General features: G+C 47.0%; 2 protein-coding genes and 1 pseudogene across 2 annotated transcripts; 2 read left to right on the top strand and 1 right to left on the bottom strand.

Moving 5' to 3' along the window:
• Positions 1-1,858: 1,858 nt before the first annotated feature.
• On the bottom strand, positions 1,859-3,081 carry LOC101756066 (annotated as a pseudogene).
• Positions 3,082-15,964: 12,883 nt separating this feature from the next.
• LOC101755666 lies at positions 15,965-16,796 on the top strand. Its single transcript, XM_004963689.1, has 3 exons — positions 15,965-16,063; positions 16,146-16,351; positions 16,454-16,796. Exons 1-3 carry the CDS (start codon positions 15,965-15,967, stop codon positions 16,794-16,796), a joined length of 648 nt encoding a protein of 215 aa, XP_004963746.1.
• A 4,321-nt stretch (positions 16,797-21,117) lies between these two features.
• LOC101755258 lies at positions 21,118-21,993 on the top strand. The gene is made up of 3 exons (XM_004963688.2): positions 21,118-21,287; positions 21,392-21,591; positions 21,690-21,993. Exons 1-3 carry the CDS (start codon positions 21,192-21,194, stop codon positions 21,991-21,993), a joined length of 600 nt encoding a protein of 199 aa, XP_004963745.1. The 5' UTR covers positions 21,118-21,191.
• Positions 21,994-24,166: the final 2,173 nt, after the last annotated feature.

Raw genomic sequence — 24,166 nt, 5'->3', positions numbered from 1 at the left:
TATTCCCAGGTTCCTGTCTTAAGCACTTCAGTGCGGAAAAAATAAGTTATCAAATATTCGTGTTATACAATGTAATAAATGTGCAGACTTCATACGTACCGGGAAGTCTGTGTTCCATGTAAGTTTTTCTTTGAATGGACCTTTGGGTGTCCTTATGAATTGTTTCCATGCGCTGTGGATTAGAATAATGAATGATATAGTGTAACAGGGATAAAATTTAGGAAACAAACTTTTGCATAGAGATAAAGGTCCAGAATTATTACAAGCCTAGCATGTCTTGCATTTCTTGGTACTCCACCGGATCTTTCCTCAACGAATCAAAGACAGTGATGTGGCTTCTTTCAGGCTCAATTATAATAAGGATCCGGTGGAAGCTGCGTGCGTAAAATATTCATGCATATTAGAGCTAACTAATATGTAGAGATAAGGAAAAAGACATCGAAAGTAGACGGTATACACACACTTACTTGCAGTTGTATGAAAGTAGTATGAAATCCTTAAATGTTTGTTTGTCTAGAAAATTGTATACTTCCACCAAGGTTTTTTCCGGCGCTAATTGTATCTGTTGTTGGTTAACTACAGATGGATCCATGAAGCCTATATGTAGGTACGCCTCTCGATGGCATGTCTGAATTAGCATCCTACATGAAATGGAAGACGAAGTTAGTACGGTGACGCACGCCAAAATTTACATGTAGAGATAAACGAACACTTACAGAACCCAAGCGCTGATCAGAGAGACGTCCAGGGCATCATGATGGTACACTTCGTATACATCCTTGAAGTCTAGCCACAGCACTTTCTCGCCTTTGCCGTGAAAATCTATCAGTTTTACCTTCAGGCCGAGCATCTCCCTCGAGTCGGCGGATGCCATCATATACCATTGATGGAATACGTACATCTTTGTTGATAGCTTCCGTACCAATGAAGGCTTTACTAGAGGTTTGCCTAGATCATAAGGCCATCTCGGCTCAGGGGGCGGTGCAGTTGGCGTCTCAACTTGCCCTAGGCATTTATCAAGTCCCAGGCCTGTTTCTTGCATGAACTTCAATACTTCTACTTGTTGATCCAAGGGCATTACTTTTACCCGTTGAGTGTCTTTTTTTGATAAATGGTTGAGGTCGGGGATAGCACCGCTGGAAGATGACTTTCCTTTCCTTTTATCCTTTTCATCAGCCTTTACTAAAGCCCGTTCATAGTTTGATAAGAGTGGTATCCTTTTCTTGGCTCCTTCTTCCATCCTGATAAAAAAGTTTAAATCTCTTCGATTTACTGGCGGTGGCTCCATCTCCCTTGCTTTTTTTTCTTCGGCTTGTTTCTTGAACCACTCACTGGCCTCTGTCCTCCATTTTTGCCCTCCATTTTTGCCTATCGTGGCGCACCCCTTTTGTCCCGGGCCAACTTTAAACTGGGACAAAAGGGGGCGCATCAAAAGTCAATTCTCCACTAGTGTAATTAACATCCGAACATCCGATGTGACCCTACTTTAGGAGTTCGTATCCAAACACTCCCTCACAGTACTTTGACTAGTGACACCTAACCATAAGAGCAATAAATGCTTCGATTAATGCTTGATAAAGAACTTGAGTGCTCACTTGCACTCAATCAAAGCTACTTGACGCTTTGATTATGTTTCTAGTTGTTTGTGCTTAGGCCAATTGTTGTTGTTGGGAAGTTGCTGACTTGCCTCATGCTTGAGTAGCTTCTGCCATCGATCCGGTCTGAACCTGTGAGGCAGGCGGCTGAGCCAATCTTGCTTGCCTGCCTAGCTGCACCGCGCCAGCAAGCATCAATGCATCATATAGTATATATATCATTGGTCATCTCACGAAAAGTGGGCGTACGAGTTGTGCAAGAAACAACTATTGCAATTGCATCGCCAACCCCAAATTATGGGGGTGTTTGGATACGAGATGTTAAACTTTAACAGTGTCACATCGGATGTTCGGATGCTAATTAGAAGAACTAAACATGAGCTAATTATAAAACTAATTGCAGAACCTTGTGCTAATTCGCGAGACGAATCTATTAAGCCTAATTAATCCATCATTAGCAATTGGTTACTGTAGCACCACATTGTCAAATCATGAACTAATTAGGTTTAATAGATTCGTCTCGTGAATTACACTCCATCTGTGCAATTAGTTTTGTAATTAGCCTATATTTAATACTCCTAATTAGTATCCAAACATCCGATGTGACAGGTGTTAAACTTTAACACATGGTTGCCAAACAGGCCCTATATTTGATTCCTTGGATGAAATCGTGAAACGTTTGATGGACTTCATGTAACATGGCACACAAGTTACCATGAACAGTGAAGTACATGTATACTGTACTAGTACAAGCTAGTACGTACGGTGGCGACATGCATGACTTGTTGCTGCGCATGCTCTTATTTACCAACCATCCGACACCGCGTAGTGCCCGTACTTACATATACGACGACGTGCGTGCGCCCGTTGATCATATTCACGCGTCGGACCACGTGACCTCGGCCTGTCCGTCGTCCTGGTTGAGCCCCGGCGCGTCCCAGACCGCCGGCCACCCGTCGCGTCGACGATGTTGTTCCGGCACGGTGGCTCGAAGTTGTGCTCCTCGTCGCACCCCGTCGTGGAGTCGCATTCGTCGGCGACCATGGCGGTGGCCGACTTGCCCGTGCTGGCCGCAGTGATCACGATGTTCTTCGTGCACCGGCTACCGCCGCCGTACCAGCCGGTGGAGAGCGCGACCACCATCTGGTCGTCGCCGTAGAACCGCCCCGTGCACGCGGACGCGCCGCCGCCGTCCCCGCCCTCTGCGAAGCTGTTGAGCGTGAGCGTGGCCAAGGTGCTCCCCGTGACGGCCGGGGAGCAGTCGTACGTCGTGTAGCTCCGCCCGTCCTGGCAGCACTCGGAGCCGTTCTCCGTGTTGCAGTTGCCGGATTCCCCGGGGATGGAGCCGCTGGGCTGGCACGTCTGGAGAAGGGAACGGTACGGGAAGGCTTGAGTCTGGCCTGGTTCATGGAGGATGACGAGAATCAGAAGAGGGATCACATAAAGGACACGTATAGCACTGGTGGTAGCCATGTCTACCTGAGAGCGAATGCTAGATGATCGAACTGGTGATCTGATCATCCTGCAGGTGTAGGCATCGAGACTTATAGCCGCAAGAAATGACTAGAGAACGTGTGGATCGGAACAGGGCGGACTTTGAGTTGCCTAGTATGCCACACACAACTCGATTAGAGATCACCAATAGCAGCCGTCTCCAACAATGCCCCCGACGTGCGGTACACGCACATTGGTACGACGACTTCTGCTCTCATGCATATAGTATGAACGTTTGACGATGTTGAGTGTTCTTAAAATTTCAGCTGATTGCCTAGACTATTGATTGGATCGGGATATATTCTCCTAAGGCCTTGTTTAGTTGGCCAATCTGGGAGATGCAAAATTCCTGTTCCAGCACTGTACCACACTGTAGCGTTTCGTTTGTATTTGTGAATTATTGTCCAAATATTGACTAATTAGGCTTAAAAGATTCGTCTCGCAAAGTACAACAAAACTGTGCAATTAGTTTTTAATTTCGTCTACATTTAGTACTTCATGCATGTACCGCAAGTTTGATGTGATGGGGAATCTTCTTTTTGCATAGTGTCAAAGTTGGGAGTTGGGAGGTAACTAAACATGGCCTAGGTTTCTTCCTCTTGACGGCTGCATGCTGCATGCATACTGTCTCCACACCACTCGCTCGCCCCTGCATTAGCCTTGTTATTTTGATTTCTACTTGAGTAACTCTGCTGATACTTGCTATTGATATTCTCATAGCATTACAAAGTACTTGCTGATTTACTAGTGTGACCGTAGGCTGTTTTCTCCAAGGGCACAATGCGCATGAGCTAATACTGCTGCCTCGCTCTCTGCCAGCTTGTCCCGTTTCGTTTTGCTAGTTTGGTGATTGGTAGACCACAAACATACTAATCTTCCCATAAGCTATTTATTTTGCTATATATACAGTAGCACCTTGAATTGGGTGTGTCAGCTTTATGCATAGAAGAGCATAATTGTGTAGCCATGTCATCTATATGGAATTGGCCCCCCTTGAGTTTTCACCACGCTCCCCCACTGCTGCGGTGCTGCCTCCTGCCCTGCAGTCCGGCCTCCTCCAAATTCCACGTCCTTGTCACTCACTTGGCCGCCTCAGCTCCTCCTGCTCGCCGCACACCGCGCTCATTGGACCGAAGGTTCGCCGCCACACCGCCGCGCTACCCCCACGCCACGGCGACGCCGACTCCCCGAACCTCCAAAATCCAAATCCCTGTTGGTGCACACTCGCCGAAACAACGGACCACAAGCCATACATGGAGAAAATTCTGTCATTGAAATTTAGCCCATACTTTATATGCCATCCAAATTGAGTCCATCCCTTCAGTGCCACTAAAAATTTAACTTCATCCCCTACATGCCATTGCTGTCAGCATGTCACTACACGGTTAGTTGGCCGTTAAGTGAACGAGGAAAATGTTACCCAGATGAACCATTTTTCTTCCTACCCCTTTCTATGTCACATTGCAATAAAAAACAATACTCTGTATGCATATAAGCGATAGACCAATACTGGCAATACACGCATGGACCGAATCAAAAATCTTTTGAAGTCCATACGGATGCGCATACATCCATTGATGTTCACTGTTAGCACACTGCCCAAGATAATGGTGGGTCCCACATGTTAGATGCCTTCTCTCATCTTCCTCATCTCGCCAGAAGAACAGGCGGTCGATCCTCGGCTCCATCCTTGCTAGCTTGCGGCGGAATCCGCGCATACACCACGCCGACAACCAAGCCAGGATTGCGCAGCGGCCCGCGGCCACGCCTCCACGGCTGCATGTCCACCTCCGTGCTCGCGCCGGCCTTGCTAGCCCGCGGTCCTCCTCATCGGCAAGCTCAACTACTAGAGGCTCCGCGCTGCCTCCGTCCGCGTCGGGCGTGCCGCACGTGGCCCGGCCGAGCTCCGATGGACGCCATCGACGGTGCCCAACGCTTCTCCCAAGCCCATCTCTTTCCCCAACCTCTCTTCCTCCCATCTCTCCCCACCTCTTCCATGCCGGGAGGCGCACTCCGGCTGCACGCCGTGGCCCGACGCCTCGCCACGCCCCGTGGCGGCCCGGCGGGCTTCGCCCTGCTTCGCCTTGCTCGGAGCGAGCCGGCGTGCGGGCTCGCCTCGAGCCGCAAGTTCGCTCGAGCGAGGGGGCGGCCGCCCGGGGAAACACGGTCGACGGTGTTGGATAGGAGATGGGGAAGGGTAAAATCGGAAAACAGCGAATAACGGGCACGATTTAACGGCGTCACGGTACTTTTCCGCACGAAAGATGATGATAATGACACATAGGGATCAAGTTAAAATTTTAGGGTGTGTTTGGTTTAGGTCGAACTGGTTGGAACGAGTTCGATCTCTATCGACCTGCGTTTGGCTAAATGCATCTAGGTTGGATCGGACCCAGGAGTGAATATACCTTCTAGATTCGGATTGGATGGATTCCCCAAAAATGAGCGGACCATTCCAACCCACATGGATGGCGTCGTTCCTCCGTTTCCCTTAGACACAAGCGCGGGCTCCGGCACAACGCCGACGCGGAGAAGGAGGAGCGGAGGTCGGGGAGATGGGAGAAGGGAGAAGGGAGGGGCGGCGGCCGAGGCAAGAACTAGCTCCGCCTAGGGGAGCTCTACCACCAGCCGGGCGAGCCGACGATCTCCTTCCTCAGCTTGGGTGGCGCCACGGACAACACCTTGACGAGCTTCTCGACAAAGGTGTCGGCGTCGGCGAGGAAATCGAGCCACCGGAACTGCGAAACGATGAGCCTCCCCACTTCTTCCTGCAGCGGCAATCCGTCGAGCACCCCGCCGCCGTCATCGAAGTGCTCGGGCAGCTTCTCGAGGAGCAGCGCGAGGAGGCCCGGCTGGAGCGCCGAGACGGAGAGGAATGCGCGAGGCTCGACGCATGCGGGGCCAAAGAGAGGAGCAGCTGGCGGAGCCGTGCGGGGAGGCAAACGCGAAGGCGGCGACGCCCGCGAGGAGGCACGGGACGGTGGAGGGGTCGGCAGAGAGCGCGCGCCCAAGGCCAGGGCGAAGGCCGTCGGTAGAGGCCAGCACGTCGGGAAGCCCGTCGGGGGAGGACGCGGTGGAGGCTAGCATCACGGGGAGGAGCGGATGAGGACACGCCGCGTAGAGCAGATAAGGCCTGTCAGGAAAAAAAAAGAATGGGACCCATAGATGACATGTGGGCCCCGCTAATAAGGGTGGCTAACGGTGTTAAAATGGCATCCATCCTAATTCTGTCAAACCCTCCAAGCAAAAAAAAAACTGGAACGGACCCATTGTCGGGCATGCATCCCAAGCCCACAAGTAGACCCTGTGCGGCCCACTAAGGGAAGCACTCGGACGTGATCAAGACTCGGGGGCTACGCAGCAAAGCGTACCCTACTCGGACTCCCGAAGACTAGTTAGGTATATATATGGAAACTACTCTGTCTACACCAAGCAGAACTCTGTAACCGTACCCGACTAGGATTCTAGTTTGTAACCCTACTCCCCCGATTATATAAGGGCGGGCAGGGACCCCCTCAAAGACAACTCCCTCAACCCACCCGAGTTCAATACAATCAACACACAGGACGTAGGGTATTACGCGATCTAGCGGTCCGAACCTGTCTAAATCGTGTTCCTTGCGTCACCATTGACTCCTTGATTCTCGACCGCACTTACCGCACAAAAGACCACCTAGAGTACCCCCTAGGCGGGTTGCCGGTCTAAAACACCGATAGCTGGCGCGCCAGGTAGGGGAAGTCGTCGAGTTTCTCCGCGCGAGCTCAATGGCACCTGTCATTATCAAGCCTGCTTTCACCTTCGAGGCAGGCGCAACTTTTGTTTTTGGATCTTGGCTCTGCATCACCAACGACGCTGGATCTTTTCAGCGTCAAATCATCAGCATCCAAGAGAAAAAACCTCTCGACGAAAGCTTCCTGCAGATAGAAATGGGAGATTTCGTCAAGAAAAGCCAAATTTTCAAAGTCAACAACACCGAGTTCGACTATGCTTCGGACTTGACTTCAGTTCGGATTAGTCGACACAAGCCAGAGCCCCAGTCACTTTACAAGTCGACTTCGACTCCAAAATGATTCCCATACGAATTCCGCAGTACAGCCGAAGTCTACCAAGGTCTCGTTACTCAAACCCAACTCGAACACAGGAAAGACAAGGACGACGACTCCGATTCAGACTACGTTCAAGAAATTCCATTATTAGGGCCAGCCCAAGGTTTGGTAGTCACTTCAACGCCCCATGGTAGGTTCGTTCACTAGCCAGGAATAAGGCCATCTCTCCTTACCCACGACTACAAGTCACACCTTGTCGCTCACATAGACAACTTTCCGTACCAAGAAGGCGTCCCGCTCACTTCAAGCCGCGAGGAGAGATCTACAAAAATCGCAACATCAAGCTCTGGAAGCTACTACACAAACAGAGAAGTCTTTGTCATCACTCAAAATAACAATAAGGGTACTAGTCAACAGAGAACCCCTTGACGGATAGCGCAGCTTGACAACGTTTCAGAGGATGAGTCATCGGCTAACGCTCCACAAGATGAAACTTCCAATCAAAGAAACCAAAGAAGGATGCAAAATATTACTCGGGTTGAACGCCGACAATTGCTAGCCACAAACATTCCCATCGCAAACCTTGAAAGAGCGTTTGATGCAGTACAAGCTCAAGAACACAACACTCCACTTGCAGCAATTGCCTCAATCAATCTCATATCAACTCTCATACCTCAAGATAGAGACAATGAAATAACAGCTCAGCTTGCACAGCGAGGCAATGGGCTAATCGCGCAACTTGCAGAACAAACATACAAACTATTCGATAAAGAATCACCAATCCCATCTGTTCCTCGCAAGTCGGCTCTTCAGGAGGGCAATAGGGATGCTGCAGTCGACAATGGTCTTCACAAAACCCAAAGGAACAACGAGGTCATCAACCAACCGAGGCAACTAAGCCAGGGACAGAGCAAACACGAAGCTCCAGTGCGACATAAAGATGTTGGAGAGGTCAGCTGCACCAATTCCGCAAAAAGTCCTCGCCATATTAGGAAAAATCACGAAGTATCAAACTTCAGCGATCTACGGGAAATAATCAATAGTCGACGCGAACGAGAAGTCGACAACTACAACCACGTTCCCACCTTCACAACTCGGGTAATGAGGACAAGACTACCCGAAAAATTCAAGCCAACAGGAATCACTAAGTATGACAGGCAAGCAAGACCCAATTCAATGGCTCCGATGTTACTCGTTGGCAGTTCAGGCAGCCGAAGGCAATAACGACACAAAAGTCATCCATTTTCCCATATGCATGGAACCCGCGCCTCTAACATGGCTTGAGTCACTCAAGCCCAGAACAATTGACTCATGGAAGGATTTGACAAAGGCTTTCACCAACAACTACGCGAGCTCCATAACTAAACTAGGCAACAAGATCGACCTAAGTCAAGTAAAATAAAAGGAAGGTGTAACACTGCGCGACTACCTACGGCGATTCTTCGAGAAGGAGGCCACTATAGTCGACATTTCAGAAACAGATATCATTGAGTACTTCCAAAATGGCCTCTATGATCGACGAACATATCAAGACTTTGGCAGACGACGACCAGTCACCGTCAAAGACCTCAAAATCATGGTGCAACAATGGGCAGATGAAGAAGATAAAGAGTGAGAACGATTCGGCTCTCATCGCAACCTGGGCGCGACAATAACGGCCACGAGCAGGACAGGAAATGAAACAACGATACTCAAAACAATTACTTGAGCAACCAAAATCGCAAATGCAAAACAGAAAACACTGTTGCTTCCATGACCAACTCAGGAAAGAAGGGATCCCGCAAACACGATGAAGGACCAAGCTTCACCGAACTACTCAAAAAACAATGCCCATGGCACCCACACAGCAAACACTCAGCAATAGACTGCTACAGAATGCGCCGAGTAATGCTAGACACACCCGTGCACCCCCCCTCAAAGAGTAAAGGGACATAGTACTTTTAAAACAGCAATGACAATAATTGACGACCGTACGACTACTCGGCTGGCACTCAGACTTGCTCCAAAATGACAAGAATTGACAATGACTCAGCAGACTTCAAACAAAATTCAGAGATTATCTCGGGTAAACAAAGTACTTGGCAGATTACAAGGCTATACAAGCCTAAGGCTCTTCCAAAGATACAAACTCACATATCTTCGAAGTGATTGGCTCAGCCTCCACAAGATATTGTGCATAAGCATCCTCCGTGCAGTTCCGAGCAACACCATCACCAGCTGCTGTCAAATCCACCCTCGGATAATATGACTTAACCACCACAAGGACTTGTTTACAAACAGCCTTGCAGAGGCTAGCAACCTTACCTGGAGCAATCTTCAGTCGCTCGACTAATGAACAGGGCTCCGTATCATCCTCAAGATGAGCAATGGCATTTACCACATCCTGCGCAGCATCAGTTAACTCTTGGAGCTCACCTCGAAGGCTTCCTATGGTTTGGCCATGATCTCTACAAGCCACAATGGCCATAGCGAGCATAACTCCATTCTGATTCTTCATGTCCCTATGATGCTCACATGCAGCCTGAGCTTCATCTAGCGATGCGCGGAGACGATCAGCCTTGTCAACTACTCGGTCATGCGCATTCCTCCAGTCAAGGAGCTGACTACTCACAACAGCCTCTTTCCTCTTGAGCTCTGCAACAAGGCAACAGTTCAAAAACCCTCAACTATAGTCAAAAATACTCAAAAATTGCGAGTACTCACCTTGATACTTCTTATTCAAAGACTTATAGCGGCTCTCCAACTTCTCTTGCAAAACTTCATGATCCCACCGCTCCACGGCAAAAGACTTCGCAACCTCCTCATGAACCTTCAAGGACTCAGTGAGACGGCTGCACTCTTGCTCCAATTGCGGCAACCGTTGCACGGAATCATTTCGCTCTTGGAGGGCCCAAGCAATTTTCTAAGCGCTGTCATATAGATCATGCGAATAAAAGCAAATCGTCAAGTTTTCAGGAAAAAACAGTCAGACAAAAGAAAAAGCACACCTGAATGCTCTGGATAGCTCTCCGAAACTCAGACTCCGACGGTAGCTCGAGCATTGGACCTTCAGCATTTTTAACAATCTGAGGCTCTGGAGCTCCACCCAAGACAGCACCTGACAAACGACACACATTAGTCACAGGATATAGCACATCGACTTAATAAAGAACACCTATACTTCGACTACATACCCAGTGCGCCAGCCTCATCCGCTTTAGTCACATCAACTAAAGTCAGGGTACCACCAATCGACGTTGAAGATGGCACACCTCCAGAACCTGAAGGGACCGCAGGGCTCTCCACTGAGCGGAGCACTTCTTGAACCATGGACATAGTAGCACCAAGGCGGCTTGTGTCAACCTCGGGTACGTCATCAACAGTCAAATCAACCAAGGGACCAGAAAGAGTAGTCGAAGGATAAGACTCCACTGCTATGTCCACAGGGATAGTGTCCTCCGCATCCCTGTATCAAAACACGGAGTCATCACACATGCTTCAGAAAGTTCAAAAACACGACTTAAAAAACTCACCGGGACAAACGCGGTGGTAGACGCACGTGTTTCTTCTCAGTGACCGTCGGTCGAGTACTCGGCACCATAGGGTCAGCCGAAGGTGCGATATTTTCGCCAAGTCCTGCAAAGACAAAGATAAGACTACGAAAATTTCGGACTAGCAAAAATAGTTAGGAAAAACTCACCACTAGCGATAACATTGGACAACAAGGAGCCAGCGGCGATCACCGGCGATTCTGCCTTCACAACATCTGCCACCTCAGCAAGCAAACCTAAAACAGCCTGGTCAGGGACAGCAACTCGGTAGCCGACGGTGTCAGGACTGCAGGCTCGGGGGGGCTGCTCCTGAATCTACAAGCGGCACCCCCACCAGCAAATCTTCAACAACCGCAACGCTAACAACATCCTTGGCGGTGGTGACTCCCTCGCCAGAAGTAGCCTCATCACCACCAACAGTCGCATCGACAGCCTTCCCAGTCAACTAAAATCATCAAGGATTACCGGACAACTCTACAAGAAAATTACCAAGAACAAACGACTACGTACCTTGGTACTCTGCGACCCTTCAGGGGTCAAACTCGACGTCAAAGCAGACTTCACAGAAGCCCTCTTTCGAACTACTCGGCGCTTTCTCGCAGGAGGAGAAGGCTCGTCTTCGGAATCAGACACATCTACCTCCTCCCCCTCAGACTGCGCCAGATAGCCGAAAAGAACCCGGGACTGCAAACAAGTTGTTACTCGAAGATATCCCAACGTCTCAAAAAACACAAGTAAAGCAAAAAAAACATACCTCTTTTGTCCCATACCAGCTGTCAAATTGACGAAGGACTCCTGGAATAACCGGTACCCCCTAATAATTCCTGAAGAACTTCGCCAGCAATGCCTCCACATCATCATCAGAAATATCATCAGGAGACATACGCGGCGGGTCATCAAAACCCGAGTACTCGGAGCCTGAGCGAGTCCCCTGCTGTAAAGGTTGAACTCTCCGCTTGAGAAAACTAGCAGCCACATTGATGCCAGTCAAGCCAACGACTTCAATTCAGCAATTTGAGTCAGCAGGTTGGAAATCTCAGGGGGGTCTTCAGGCTCGCTCACCCAATTCTCCGCGTGCTTTGGTGCATGTCCAGTGACTACCGGCAAAGAAGGGTTGTGATTCCCAATATAAAACCATTTTGTCTTCCAGTCACCATGCGAGTCAGTCAGATTGTAGTCAAGATAAGCACCTGAGTTCCTAAGCTGGAACCTGGCACCTCCAAAAACCTCCGTCCTAATCGCGCTAGGCTGTGGCTCACAGCGAAACAGCTTCCTAAATAGCTCAAGACTAGGAGGGACACCCAGGTATACTTCACACAAGTGTACGAAGATAGAAATATGAAGTACACCATTGGGATTCAAGTGGATCAACTGGAGTTTGTAGTACTCGAGAATACCTTTGAAGAAGTCGGATGTAGGCACTGCTAGTCCTCTCTCAACAAAGTGTGCAAGCATGACAGTCTCATTCGGATACTCCTCGAACTGCCACGCATTGCCAAAAGCAGGCCTCCACTCGAGTACCTGCTTTGGCTGGAGAATCTTGGCATCAACCAGCACCTGAACCACCGCCTCCTTCATCACAGAATTCTGCCATGTGATCCCAGGCGGTGGCGGCGTAGTCTGGTTCGTCGGACCAACCTTTGGCGCCTGCAGCGCAAGCTCTTTCCCCTTCTTCGTTTTGGATCTCAACTTGCTGGCTGCCGCGGCCTGGCCCTGAGTCTTCTCGGGTTTCTTCCCCATCTTCTTAATGCGCATCAGACGGCCTCGGGGACAGCAATGAGGGGAAGAATCTGCGACAGATCCCTCTCGAATGCAAGGAGGAAGCAACAATGGCGGTGACGGCACTAGAAAGCACGACGGCTCAACGACGAACAGGAAAGAGGGGGGGCACAAAACAGATCTGCTAAAAAAGAAACGTAACCCTAACCATAAGGGCCCCCCGTTATATCTCCATCACCTCCGGATTCCAAGCGTCAATTACGCAACGGTCAGATATAAACCGAATTTATCACCATAATATCCAACGACTACTCAAATCAAGAGGTTTTGACCACTTCATCGACTACAGAAAAATTGCCTAAGTACTCGGGGGCTGCGGATACCGTACCTGCTGGACAAAGTTTTCTTTTTTAGAAAACTACTGAAGACAAATAACCAAAACACGGGATTGACCCTCAGCCTGATTCTTCGATTCAAACTAAGGCTCGGGGGTTACTCCATATGGAATGCGATTGTCATCGCACTACCATATAATTTCTCAAGACAAAAGCAACTCGAAAGCGAAAAAATGAAGAGTACCTTCCAGCCACACGACAGTATTCGAGTACTCGAAGACACCACAACCGCTGCTGGGAACTACTCGGATAGCGGCTTTTGAGTACTCGAAATTGTGCCGCTCGACTACAAAGTACTCGGGGGCTTGTCGGACATGCATCCTAGGCCCACGAGTAGGCCCTGTGCGGCCTACTAAGGGGCGCACTCGGACGTGATCAAGACTCGGGAGCTACGCAGCAAAGCATACCCTACTTAGACTCCCGAAGACTAGTTAGGTATACATATGGAAACTACTCTGTCTACACCGAGTAGAACTCTGTAACCGTACCCGACTAGGATTATAGTTTGTAACCCTGCTCCCCTGATTATATAAGGGTGGGCAGGGACCCCCTCAAAGACAACTCCCTCAACTCACCCGAGTTCAATACAATCAACACACAGGACGTAGGGTATCACGCGATCTAGCGGGCCGAACCTGTCTAAATCGTGTTCCTTGCGTCACCATTGACTCCTTGATTCTTGACGACACTTACCGCATAAAAGACCACCTAGGGTACCCCTAGGCGGGTTGCCAATCTAAAACACCGACACTCATCTCTCCTAACCAAACACGAGATGGATTGAAAGTAGGATGGACCCGATCTATTCTACTTGATCCCAAAACCAAACACATTAGTGGCACCGAAGGGATTAGCCAAATTTAGATGGCATAAAAGATAAAAGGGATGGAAGGAATTTTCTCCGAGGCCTAAGCCTGCGGAGGGGGGTGGGCGAGTTTGGCTGGACACAAAAATAAAAGGCCCGCCGGAGAGAGAAGCCGCGGGCTCTGCTGCATGGATAGTACTATTTTGCGGCCCAGACTCTCCTTTCCTTCGGTTTTGATTTTCCTTTTGGCATACTCAACAAGTCAACATCCTACATTTTAAAAATTGAGTGAGTATTAGATTTACAACATCCCGAGTGCCTTTTTAAATTGGAAATACATTATGGTTTTTTTAGGATTTTTTTCAAACAATTAAGTACTTTTGTCTAATTATTTCAAGAGTTACTCCTTGTCTCTTAAAGATCGCAATTTTGGTATTTAAAAATGTGTCATGAAAAGTGACATCTAAGATATTAGACCACCTTACTCCATAGTACTCCCTCTGTTCCAAATTTGATCAAAGCATCTTTAGTTTGACCAAATTTATACAATAAAATACTAATATTCATGATACCAAATAAGTACCCTTAGTTTCATCATTAAATATATTTTCATAGTATATATATTCGGTGCTATAAATCTTTGTGATTTTCTATAATTTTGATCTAACATAAAATGGTTTGACTCTCTAATAAAGTTGGAATGACTTATAATTTGGAACGGAGGGAGTATTCTACATGACAAGTGATCAAACTTAATTTTCCATCCTTAATCACATGCATGCCTAATATTATGTACGGCAAATGGTCAAATTTGATGTCCCATATACTCATTCTGTCCACAACTATAAACATTTAGAACATCAATACGATTCCAATATCTTACTTGATCAAAAATATCTATCAAAATAAATTATTTAAAATAGAAATAGTTACATATTATAATTATTGGTTTCACGATCAATCTAGTAACATCATTTTTGCATTATAAAACTTTACGATTTTTCACCATTGGTAGTCAAACTTTAAAAGGTCTGATTAGAACAAAACAGAAATGTTTATATTTGTAAAGAGGAGTGTATATGCCAAATATTGCCCCCGTGGATACCGAAAAGGCAGCACAACTAATTAGGTAGGCCTTTTGCGATTCAGGTGTAGAAGTGTTTAGTGCCAATTCATTGTGCGTCCAATGGCCCAGAAAATTAAACTTCCTGGTTTATGGCATGTGGTTGTTCAAGATACAACCATTAAACTTGAAATGCCTTTGCTCTCAAAATATGAATCCAGACTCTGTTTAAAATATATGTGTTCTTAAGAATCAAACCATCCATTATAATACGATCCGACACTGAATGGCCCTTGTGGACTGCGATTTGGAAGAAAAGATTCACACGGAGGATATGCAAAGGAGGTCCAGCTGCGTGCTGCCTCTGCAAGCAATTTCGAGGTAGTGCACCACTGCACCAACTGCCAAGAGCCCAAGAGGCGAGAGTAGTTGACTTCATGGCGATTGGTTCAAGGCGTCCGCCGCCGCCGACGTACGAAATTAATCGTCGGGTAGGATAGGCCATCCTTATACTTGGCAAATGCATATGCCAGGCCTAAGCGACTTGACATCAAAGCCAAAGTCTAGCTGCAGTGCTGCGCTCATCATCTGCGTCTGATTGTGATTGATGAGCAATTCGGGAGGGAGCACCGTACCATGCGCCTTCTAGTCCTCTACCTTTTTTTCTCTTTAGAAAAGATAATATAGCCTTTATTCTGGCTTCTGATATGCCTCTATGGGCATTTGGTTTGAAGAATCACTCCATTTTAGATGAGGTGTTGCATCATGAGTCCATTTCCCAAATTTGGTGGAATGATCCCATTTCTCATACTAGTACTAATTATTATTAGCTTATGAGGAATGAAGTGATAGTGGATCAACTCATTCCATTCCACGAACCAAACAAGAAAGTAAGGAGTGAGAAGACGATAAACTATCTCATTCCTCGTACCAAACATCCTATACATACCTATTGTCCATGCTGAACAGAGGCAACAAACACTCTGAAACATCTGCAAATTATTGCCGGTGCTATTCACCCATTAAACAGGTCATGGTCAACCAGACGTCGTCTGTTTGTCATCAATGGCGATTTCATACTAACAGGCCTGGCGTCACTTCTCTTCAGATCACTCTCATGAGTTTGTCGCGACACAACCTGCAGGCGGCACTTTCAAGCTTCATCTTTCAAGCACATTGGTTATATAAATACGAGCATAATTCATTATTGATCACAGCCAGTACAGATCAAGCCGTTTCATCGTCTCATATACCAGTACTCCACAACAACCGATCTAGAGACGACAGAAGCGCACAGTCCACAGGATGGCAGGATCAATGGAGGCTGGCGTGACGGTCCTCCTAACCGTCATGGTGGGGCTGTTTGGGCTGACGAGCGCCGTGCTGGGGTTCATAGCCGAGGCCCAAAGTCTCACCGTAATGATATGATCAAATTGCTAATTTGCATATGAATGATACAATCGCCAAGGCGTTGATGGATTGATTAATGTTCTTGCAGCCGAGTGACATCCACGTGTCGGGCAGCGAGTGCGTGTACCCGGCCAACCCCGCTCACGCGCTGGGGGTATGCGCGATCCTCCTGCTGGCGGTGGCCCAGATCACCGCGTCGGCGGCCGGCGGCTGCTGCGGCTGCTGCAGGCCAGGTGGCGGGGCGTCCAAGTCCACCAGGCGAGTCGTGGGCGTCATCGTCGCTATGCTCTCATGGTGAGCACTAGCCCGATGCACTTGCACCGGCCGGCTTCGTCGTTCTCAACTCCATGTCCATCTTCTCAAATCGATGATGAGACGTGGTGTGTATGTGTGCAGGATAATGGCCATGATCGCTGTGTTGTACTATTGGAAAGGCGTGGAGTGGAACGCGCCGGGGACGCACCCCGCCGCCATCGCCGGCGGCAACGAGGAGTGCGTCTACTTCAAGGACGGTGGCTTCACCAGGGCGGCGATCCTGAGCATCGTCGCCACCTCGCTCGCCATCAAGTCCTGCTTCCTGCTCCGTGCTCCAGCTTCTACGCCTGAGGCGCTAGAAGGTGCCGACGAGCCCAAGGCCGACGGCCAGCATCCACCGGAAGCCGGGGTCGCGGTCGGTCTGCCACAGTGGCCGGCTCCGGGGAACGGGCATGCGCCATACTCGCACCCTGCACAGGGCTAATTTTGGTCAAGCGCCGAACACGCAGTTCGATGAAATGCTTGCAAAGGGAGTGCTTGTTTGGTCTGTTTTTTTTTTCTTTTTGGATGAAATGCTTGCTTTTGGTCTGTTCACATTTTTCTATTTTAATTGTGTAATAAGTAGCAATAAATAAGGTTCAGTTGTGTAAAGACTTTGGATATACATCACATTATTCATTTCAAATTTGAAGCATCGCTTACCGATTGAATAGTTTAAAATTCAGATATTAGGAATCCAAGAATACTAGAGCACTTGTACAAACGCTTGTTTGAATGTCATGGTTTTAGAAAACTAGTGGTATTAAGAAACACCAAAATAAGGCCACCTAGTGAGTTTTACTAGGACCTCTTTTTTGGAGTTTTACAAATTCCATAAATACTATATGGATTTGTTTGGATGTGTTAATTTTAGAGAAACAAGAGTAAAGATTTTTTATGCACATGGCACTCCACCTCACCGGGTAAAAATGATGCATTTTTTCAAGCAAAATACGTGTGTACATCGCAACATGTAACAGTGTAACTTCTATTGCATGCAAGTCCACCAGACCAACTCATGTTACACAGTTACAGAGATTGTTTACATAATAAGATTTGTAAACTTCTTTACCTGCGTACATTACTTTGTTCTTATAACTAGCAGATGGTACCGTATATCCTGTCTTAAGTAAACGCTGGCACGTGGCTGTCATCCATTTGCATATGAAGTTGTCTTTGTAAAGGTTAATAAGTATATGCTTCTTGGTTCATCAACATATACAATAGAAGCACACAATTAAGTGCATAACATCGAGGTGCTCAGGTAAATAATTTAACATCGCAAGGCAGCGATTCACACTATGTACAGAACAAAGTCACATGTTTATTTGGAAGTAATAAGGCATAGTTTTAGAAATGTATAGGTCGTCTTATCAAATTACACACTTGCTTGATCAAGACGTGACGGTGATAACAATCCAAATTGTAGCTCTACTCATCATTTATTAAAGATGAAATAGCAAAACCCTCCTACAAATCACTTTAAGTTGCAAATACCTCATCTACAAGAAAATAATTGTATCTATTACCTCACGAGTCTAATCTCATTACCCCGAAACATGACAAGATCAACACACACTTCCTTCCTTGTGCTTACCGACCTCCTACGCCAGTACCTAGCAAACATGACCTCATTACGCCATAGTTTAAGATTTTGATGATTGAGTGATAACATAACAGTTGGAATTAATGAACTATTTAGATTACATCTTAAAGATATTTTTAGGTCCCAAGGAAGCAAACCAAATCAAAGCTATGAAAAAAACAAGGAATTATGCACTGACCCAATGCAACAACGCAATTGGTGGGGCAGCGAATTAATCGGTGACCAAGGCGCAGAAGAAAATTGGGACCATCCGATGATCCGATGGGTGCCAGACTGAGGCATCGGACCATCCGATGGCCACAATGGCAGGTATCTGAGGGGAGGCGCACCGGATGATCCGACAGGCTGTCTTTTGAAGGCGTCGGATGAATCGCTGGAGCCAAGGCAAGAAGACACCAAGCATCGAATGATTCGATGGGTTGCGTCGGTGACTGTTGGAGCAACCATATTTACTTCGTGAAGTTCCAGAGAGGTTTTGGGCTGAAAACCATCAGCACCAGATTATCCGATGCACCATCGGACAGAGCACTGGATGAATCGATGGGGCAACGGATGAGTCGATGGAATGCGTTGGTGAGGAATCTGGGTGCGGGGAGACCAATGGCTAGTTGCACCGGATGTTCTGATGCTTCTACAATGTAACCATCGAAACATCCGATGGTATATTTTAACTAGCTATTAGAGCAACGGCTCTTTGAGGCCTTAGGTTAGTTATACCCCCTCCACTTGCCCATTTGAAGTTGTTGGAGTGTGCATGAGTCCATTGGAGTGCAAGACACATCAAGAACACATCCAAGCCATCAAAAATGCATAAGTGATTAATCAAAAGCTTAGCACATTGCTTAGAGAGTGATTAGTACTAGTATAGGTCTAGAGAGAGTGAGTGCAAGGTGCTGCTACCTTGTGATTGGTTGAAAGAGTGAACCACCATTGTAAGCTAGGTGTGCCGACATCTTGGAGCCTTGGTGGCTCGTCGGTAAGTCTTCGAGCCTCCAGCTTGGTGTGGAGCGACGTCGACGATCGTGTGCGGGGGATGAGGAGACCCCTTCCTTAGTGGAGAAGCTCTGTAGTGGAGACGGCATCAAGGTGATTGGAAGAGAGGGAGCGGTGAGCCTTGCCTTGGTGGCAAGCTTCTCATCCGGCTTGGCACGAGCCTTTGTGGCGAGTCCAAGGCCTTGATCGGGAGAGACTTGGTGACTGGGAGCATATCCTTGGTGTAGTTCCAACGTGGACTAGGGGTGGTATTTGCCTACCGGTACCATGGGATAAAATCGTTGTGCCGAGTTTCCATCCTTCCTAACCTAATCGGCCAATCCTTTACGTTTCCGCATTTCATACATGCAACTTGTGTACCTTTATCTTGCTAGGATTGGCTATAGGTTGCAAAACTCTTCGTGGAGATAACCATAGTTGCACATCTAGATAGCATGATCTCATTTATATTTTAAAGCAAATACTGGAAGTTATCGGCTAAAGATTTTAAGATTGCCTAACTTATCCCCTCCTCCTCTTAAGCTAAGAGCACCGACTCCTAATTTATCCCCTCCTCCTCTTAAGCTAAGAGCACCGACTCCTTGCACAGCATTGCGACTTGCGAGTGAGCTGAGCTCTCTTCAAGGCTGCAAGTGTCTATATACGCATAGAGACAGAAGAGCCACGGATCTCTTTTCCCTGCCGGAAGCACAGAGGGAGAGAAGAAGTCCATGAGAAAGGGATAAGACGGTGGTCATCGTGTGCGCAGTGGTCGGGTCTTTAGGAGTGTTGAGTGTCATATTGGGTTTCTCGGCTGAGGGGACAAAGCACACTGTGCTGAGTGCCCGGTGACGACTGACGAATCGTTTTGATGGACGCATTGTACATCACAGTGTAGTTCTTCAGTTCACGCAGAATTCAGGGGAAACTTCAGCATGCAAGGTTACATAAAGTCAAGCCGTCAACAAGCGAGACGTGACTATCACGACGGCGGAGGGACAACCCACAGCTTACTGACTTGGCGACGATTATTGGCTAGTTCATGGAGTCAAGGCATCTGTCGCCGGCTAGCTAATCAGGTTCTGGTTCAGGAAATTGCGCCCAATCAATCAGAACTGACCGGTAGACAGACAGGTCATCCTTAAATCTGACAAACTAAGGGCATGTGTTCTGGCAGTATTGCCTTCCGGGTTGACTTGGGACCCCAACAGCTATGCACAGGCTATAGCCCAAGCCATAATCATCAGCTTTTTCTCCGTTAAATTGTTGGGATGAAATCCCCTTTGATTCCCTTTGATCAAGCAAAGCACGTCGTGCATGCTACCTATGCCTCTGGCGGACATGCACATGAAACACAAGGGAGGCCGAACTTTTCTTTTCTTTCCAGACATTGCCTATTGATCTCTCTTCAAACATATTCATATTCTGCTTGTTCAGCTGCAAAAATAAGCGGCTACAGCTGCTGCAGCCGCTTATTCTTCTCTCACAAAATTTGCAGCTACAGTACTTTGTGTACAGTGCTTTTTGAGACAAGAATAAGCGGTTGCCGCAGCCGTAGCTGCTTATTCTTGCAGCCCAGGTTGAATGAACATGTTCAGATTTGTCTGGAACGGTACTCTCAAAACATCAAACTTTAATTTTATTTTATAAATATATGTGATAATGGATATTATCAGCAAATTTTGTGTTCTACCGACTCTCAATTTCCAAAAACATATTTCTTTTCCATCCCAGACAACAGTATAAAAGCAAGTTGTTTCCACCTGCCTTGTTGTTGCCATTATTACTGTTATCTTAGCTAGTATTTATTTTGAATCAGTCACCATCCATATGTTGGCTTAATTAGTTACTAATATCACCCATGTAATCAGAGATTCAGGTCATCATAATTGATATATCATCAATGTCAACTCAAGTTGGTATGGTTAACCACCATGCCGGGTAAACTACGTTATCATCTGGTATTGCGGGTTGGCATTAGTAAGAGTCTAAGAGATACCATTATCTGTAGCACTAGCAGGTACCTCCTGAATCTTTTTGCCACACAAATCAATCATTTGAAGAATTACATCAACGAGTCCTGATTAGTATTGTCTGTCGTGACATATAACCTGGCATTCTCAACGTTCTCTATATAAACACGAGCATAGTTGATCACAACTTGTACAGCCAAGCAAACTCACGTTTCCATATCTCGCACCTGCAGAAAGACACAGAACGAGACACGCTGCAAGGCATTTGAAAGATCATCAAGTCGGATTCATGGATACTAGCGTGATTGCCCTGTCCGTCGTGGTGCTACTGTTCGCGGTTGCGAGCGCCGTCCTGGGGTTCATCGCGGAGACCACAAAGCTCAATGTAAGCAAGCTAGCTACGGCATATCCTTTCATTTCCGTTCTACTCTTGACTACTGCAAACCTGTAGCTAAGACGATAATGGATCGACGAATAATGTTGTTGCAGCCGGATGAAATCAAGTACTCTGGCGGCGTGTGCGTCTACCCGGCCAAGCCAGCATACGCGCTGGGGATATGCGCGGCGGCCCTGCTGGCGGCGGCCCAGATCATCGCGTCGGTGGCCGGCGTCTCCGGCTGCTTCAAGCCGCAGGGCGGCGCTCCCGGTCCCAAGCGGAAGAAGGCCGTCAGCTCCGCTGTCCTCTCATGGTGAATACTATTTCCAGCCGCCGACGCGGCGACGTGCCATGGATAGGAGCCCTGCTTGTTAATAATCGCTGACACCATCGTCCCCACATGTGCTGCAGGATATTAGCGGTGGTGGCGGTGGCATCCTACGCGCAAGGCGTGGTGTGGAACGACGCGGCCACGACGCGCGACGCCGTCACGGACGGGTGGTTCATCAAGTGCCACTACCTCAAGGGCGCCGTCTTCAGGAGGGCGGCGTTGCTGGGCCTCGCCGCCGCCGTGCTCGGGATCTGCGCGTACGCCATTCTTCGCGAGCGACCTGCTGGGGACGAACCCAAGCCCGACGGACAGCAGCCGGCGGTCGGGGAAGTGCAGAACACGCGAACTCCTCCTCCACAGGTTCAAGCACATCCGCAAGTATAGCGTAGGCGTGACCTGATGACAAGACACGAGGGCTCGATCTGCTCGATCGTGCTGAGTCCGATTCGGAGCCGTGGTTCTGCCTCTTTGTGTGTGGGCAAATGTACGTGCCAATGTCTGCGCGCGCGCGCGCGTGCGACGTTGAATCTTTGAATGATCTGTGCCATGTGTGTGGATGGCGCGGTTTTTTTCGTAATTCGTTACTCCTGCCGTCTTTCTTAAACATAAGCATTGTGTAAAGATTTAGCTGGTTTTCCATTCTTAAACATAAGTATTGTGTAAAGACCTGTGGAATTTCCGTTCTATGAATGAGAATGGGTGAACCTCGTATCGAAAAAAATGTAAAGATTTAGCTGGTTCTTGGTTTCCGATCATGAACTGATCAACCACTAGTGGAAACTTTTTTTCCCTTTGTGTTTTAAATTTTCCTGTAGGTTTTTTTGAAAACCCATAGGGAAATTCACATTTCCTTGTCAGTTTTGAAAAATGCACAGGGAAATAGCATAGAACACACGGGAAACTATGCATTTCCTTGTGTGTTAGCTAAAACACAAAAAAAATCATATAACGCACATGAAAATTAGACATTTCCCTGTGAGTTAGGTAAAACATATAGGAAAATTCACAAAACATACAAGGAAATTATGAGTTCCCTTGTCAATTTATGGTTTCAGAAATTTAATAATACCAAAGTTTTTTTTTAAAAAAATGTAAAATTTGGTTGATGACAAAAATACATTCTTATAACATCCCTTAAAAAGTTTTATCAAGAAAATCAAACTTATATAATGGTTGCTTCTTTTGGTGTTTAGTTCATAGCACATGTGTATAGCTTTGTATTTCCTTGTCGGTGAAAAATCAGTTTCCAGTAGTGAACTCCCACTACTACATGGTCATTTGATCGATCAGTCCGTGCATGAACGATGGACGCTAGTACGCCACAAACACAATCGTGTAGCCACTACGGGAAAGCTTAACGTTGCCGAGTGTAATTACTTCGCCGAGTGCTTTTTTTCGGACACTCGGCGAAGTACCGTTTTGCCGAGTGTAACATCAAAAACACACGGCAAAAATAAAACACTCAGCGAACGACCGGTTTGCCGAGTGCCACCCAAAAAACACTCGGCAAACACCCAACAGGCACTCGGCAAACTTTGACACTCGGCAAACTGACGCCCACGTGACTTCCCCGTGCTGCCGCCGGCGCCATTCCGTGACGGACGTTAGTCTTTGCCGAGTGTCAATGTTTGGCACTCGGCAAAGGAACTAGTTTGCCGAGTGCCATGATTGGACACTCGGCAAACTATAGTCTTTGCTGAGTGTCTTTTGACACACTCGGCAAAGGCACTGGTTTGCCGAGTGTCTTTTGACACACTCGGCAAAAAAAAAAAATTCCCCCTCCTCCACCCCCCAAACTTTTTACACTCCACATGTATGGTATTTGGCACTGCATGGTAGAAGATGGACTATTTTTTGTTTTGTTTGCTATATTTAATCAATTAATTTCATTTAGAGTAATTTTTTGATTTAAGTCAAATTTGAACTGCAGGTGGTTGGAATAATGGAATAATATGAGTGGAAAAATCATATTCATGTTAGTGAGTCTAAATTGAGGTCTCACCCAGAAAATGAAAAGAAATTTCGAACATTTTGCTAAGGAAACACGACTACGAACGTGTGGCCAAATGATTGTTTAATTCTCAAAAATACAAACGAAGTTTGAAAATCATGAGATTTTGCAAGATGCTATGATTTCGTATGCAGAGGCTGTGGTAAAAAATTGACAAGGTTTCGCACAAGTTTTGACATATGATGTTTAGAATTCGAAGCATCTCCGGAGAAGATTCCTAGAAGTTCAAAGGATCCGGTAAGATTTTGAGATGAATCGATAAATGTAATTCTCATTGAGTCCAAATTTTTTTTTATAGGCTATAGAGAACATAGATAGGTTCATGTCAAATTTTAGGAAATTTTCAGATCCGTTTGGTAATTTTTATTCATTAATTGCACGTATATGAATTTAATAGATATAAATTTAATGTGAGCTATAAATCCATGAAATAATGGTACAATATTACTTAAAAAATGGAATACGCAATGTTTAGTGAATTTGACTAGGTTTACACAAAGTTTACATACTTTTAATTACTAAAAGTGTTGTTTGCACATGCAATAT

The sequence above is a fragment of the Setaria italica genome, chromosome III (genome assembly GCF_000263155.2).
Source record: "Setaria italica strain Yugu1 chromosome III, Setaria_italica_v2.0, whole genome shotgun sequence".
Lineage (NCBI taxonomy): Eukaryota > Viridiplantae > Streptophyta > Magnoliopsida > Poales > Poaceae > Setaria > Setaria italica.
This window is presented reverse-complemented; position numbering and strand designations above follow the sequence as displayed.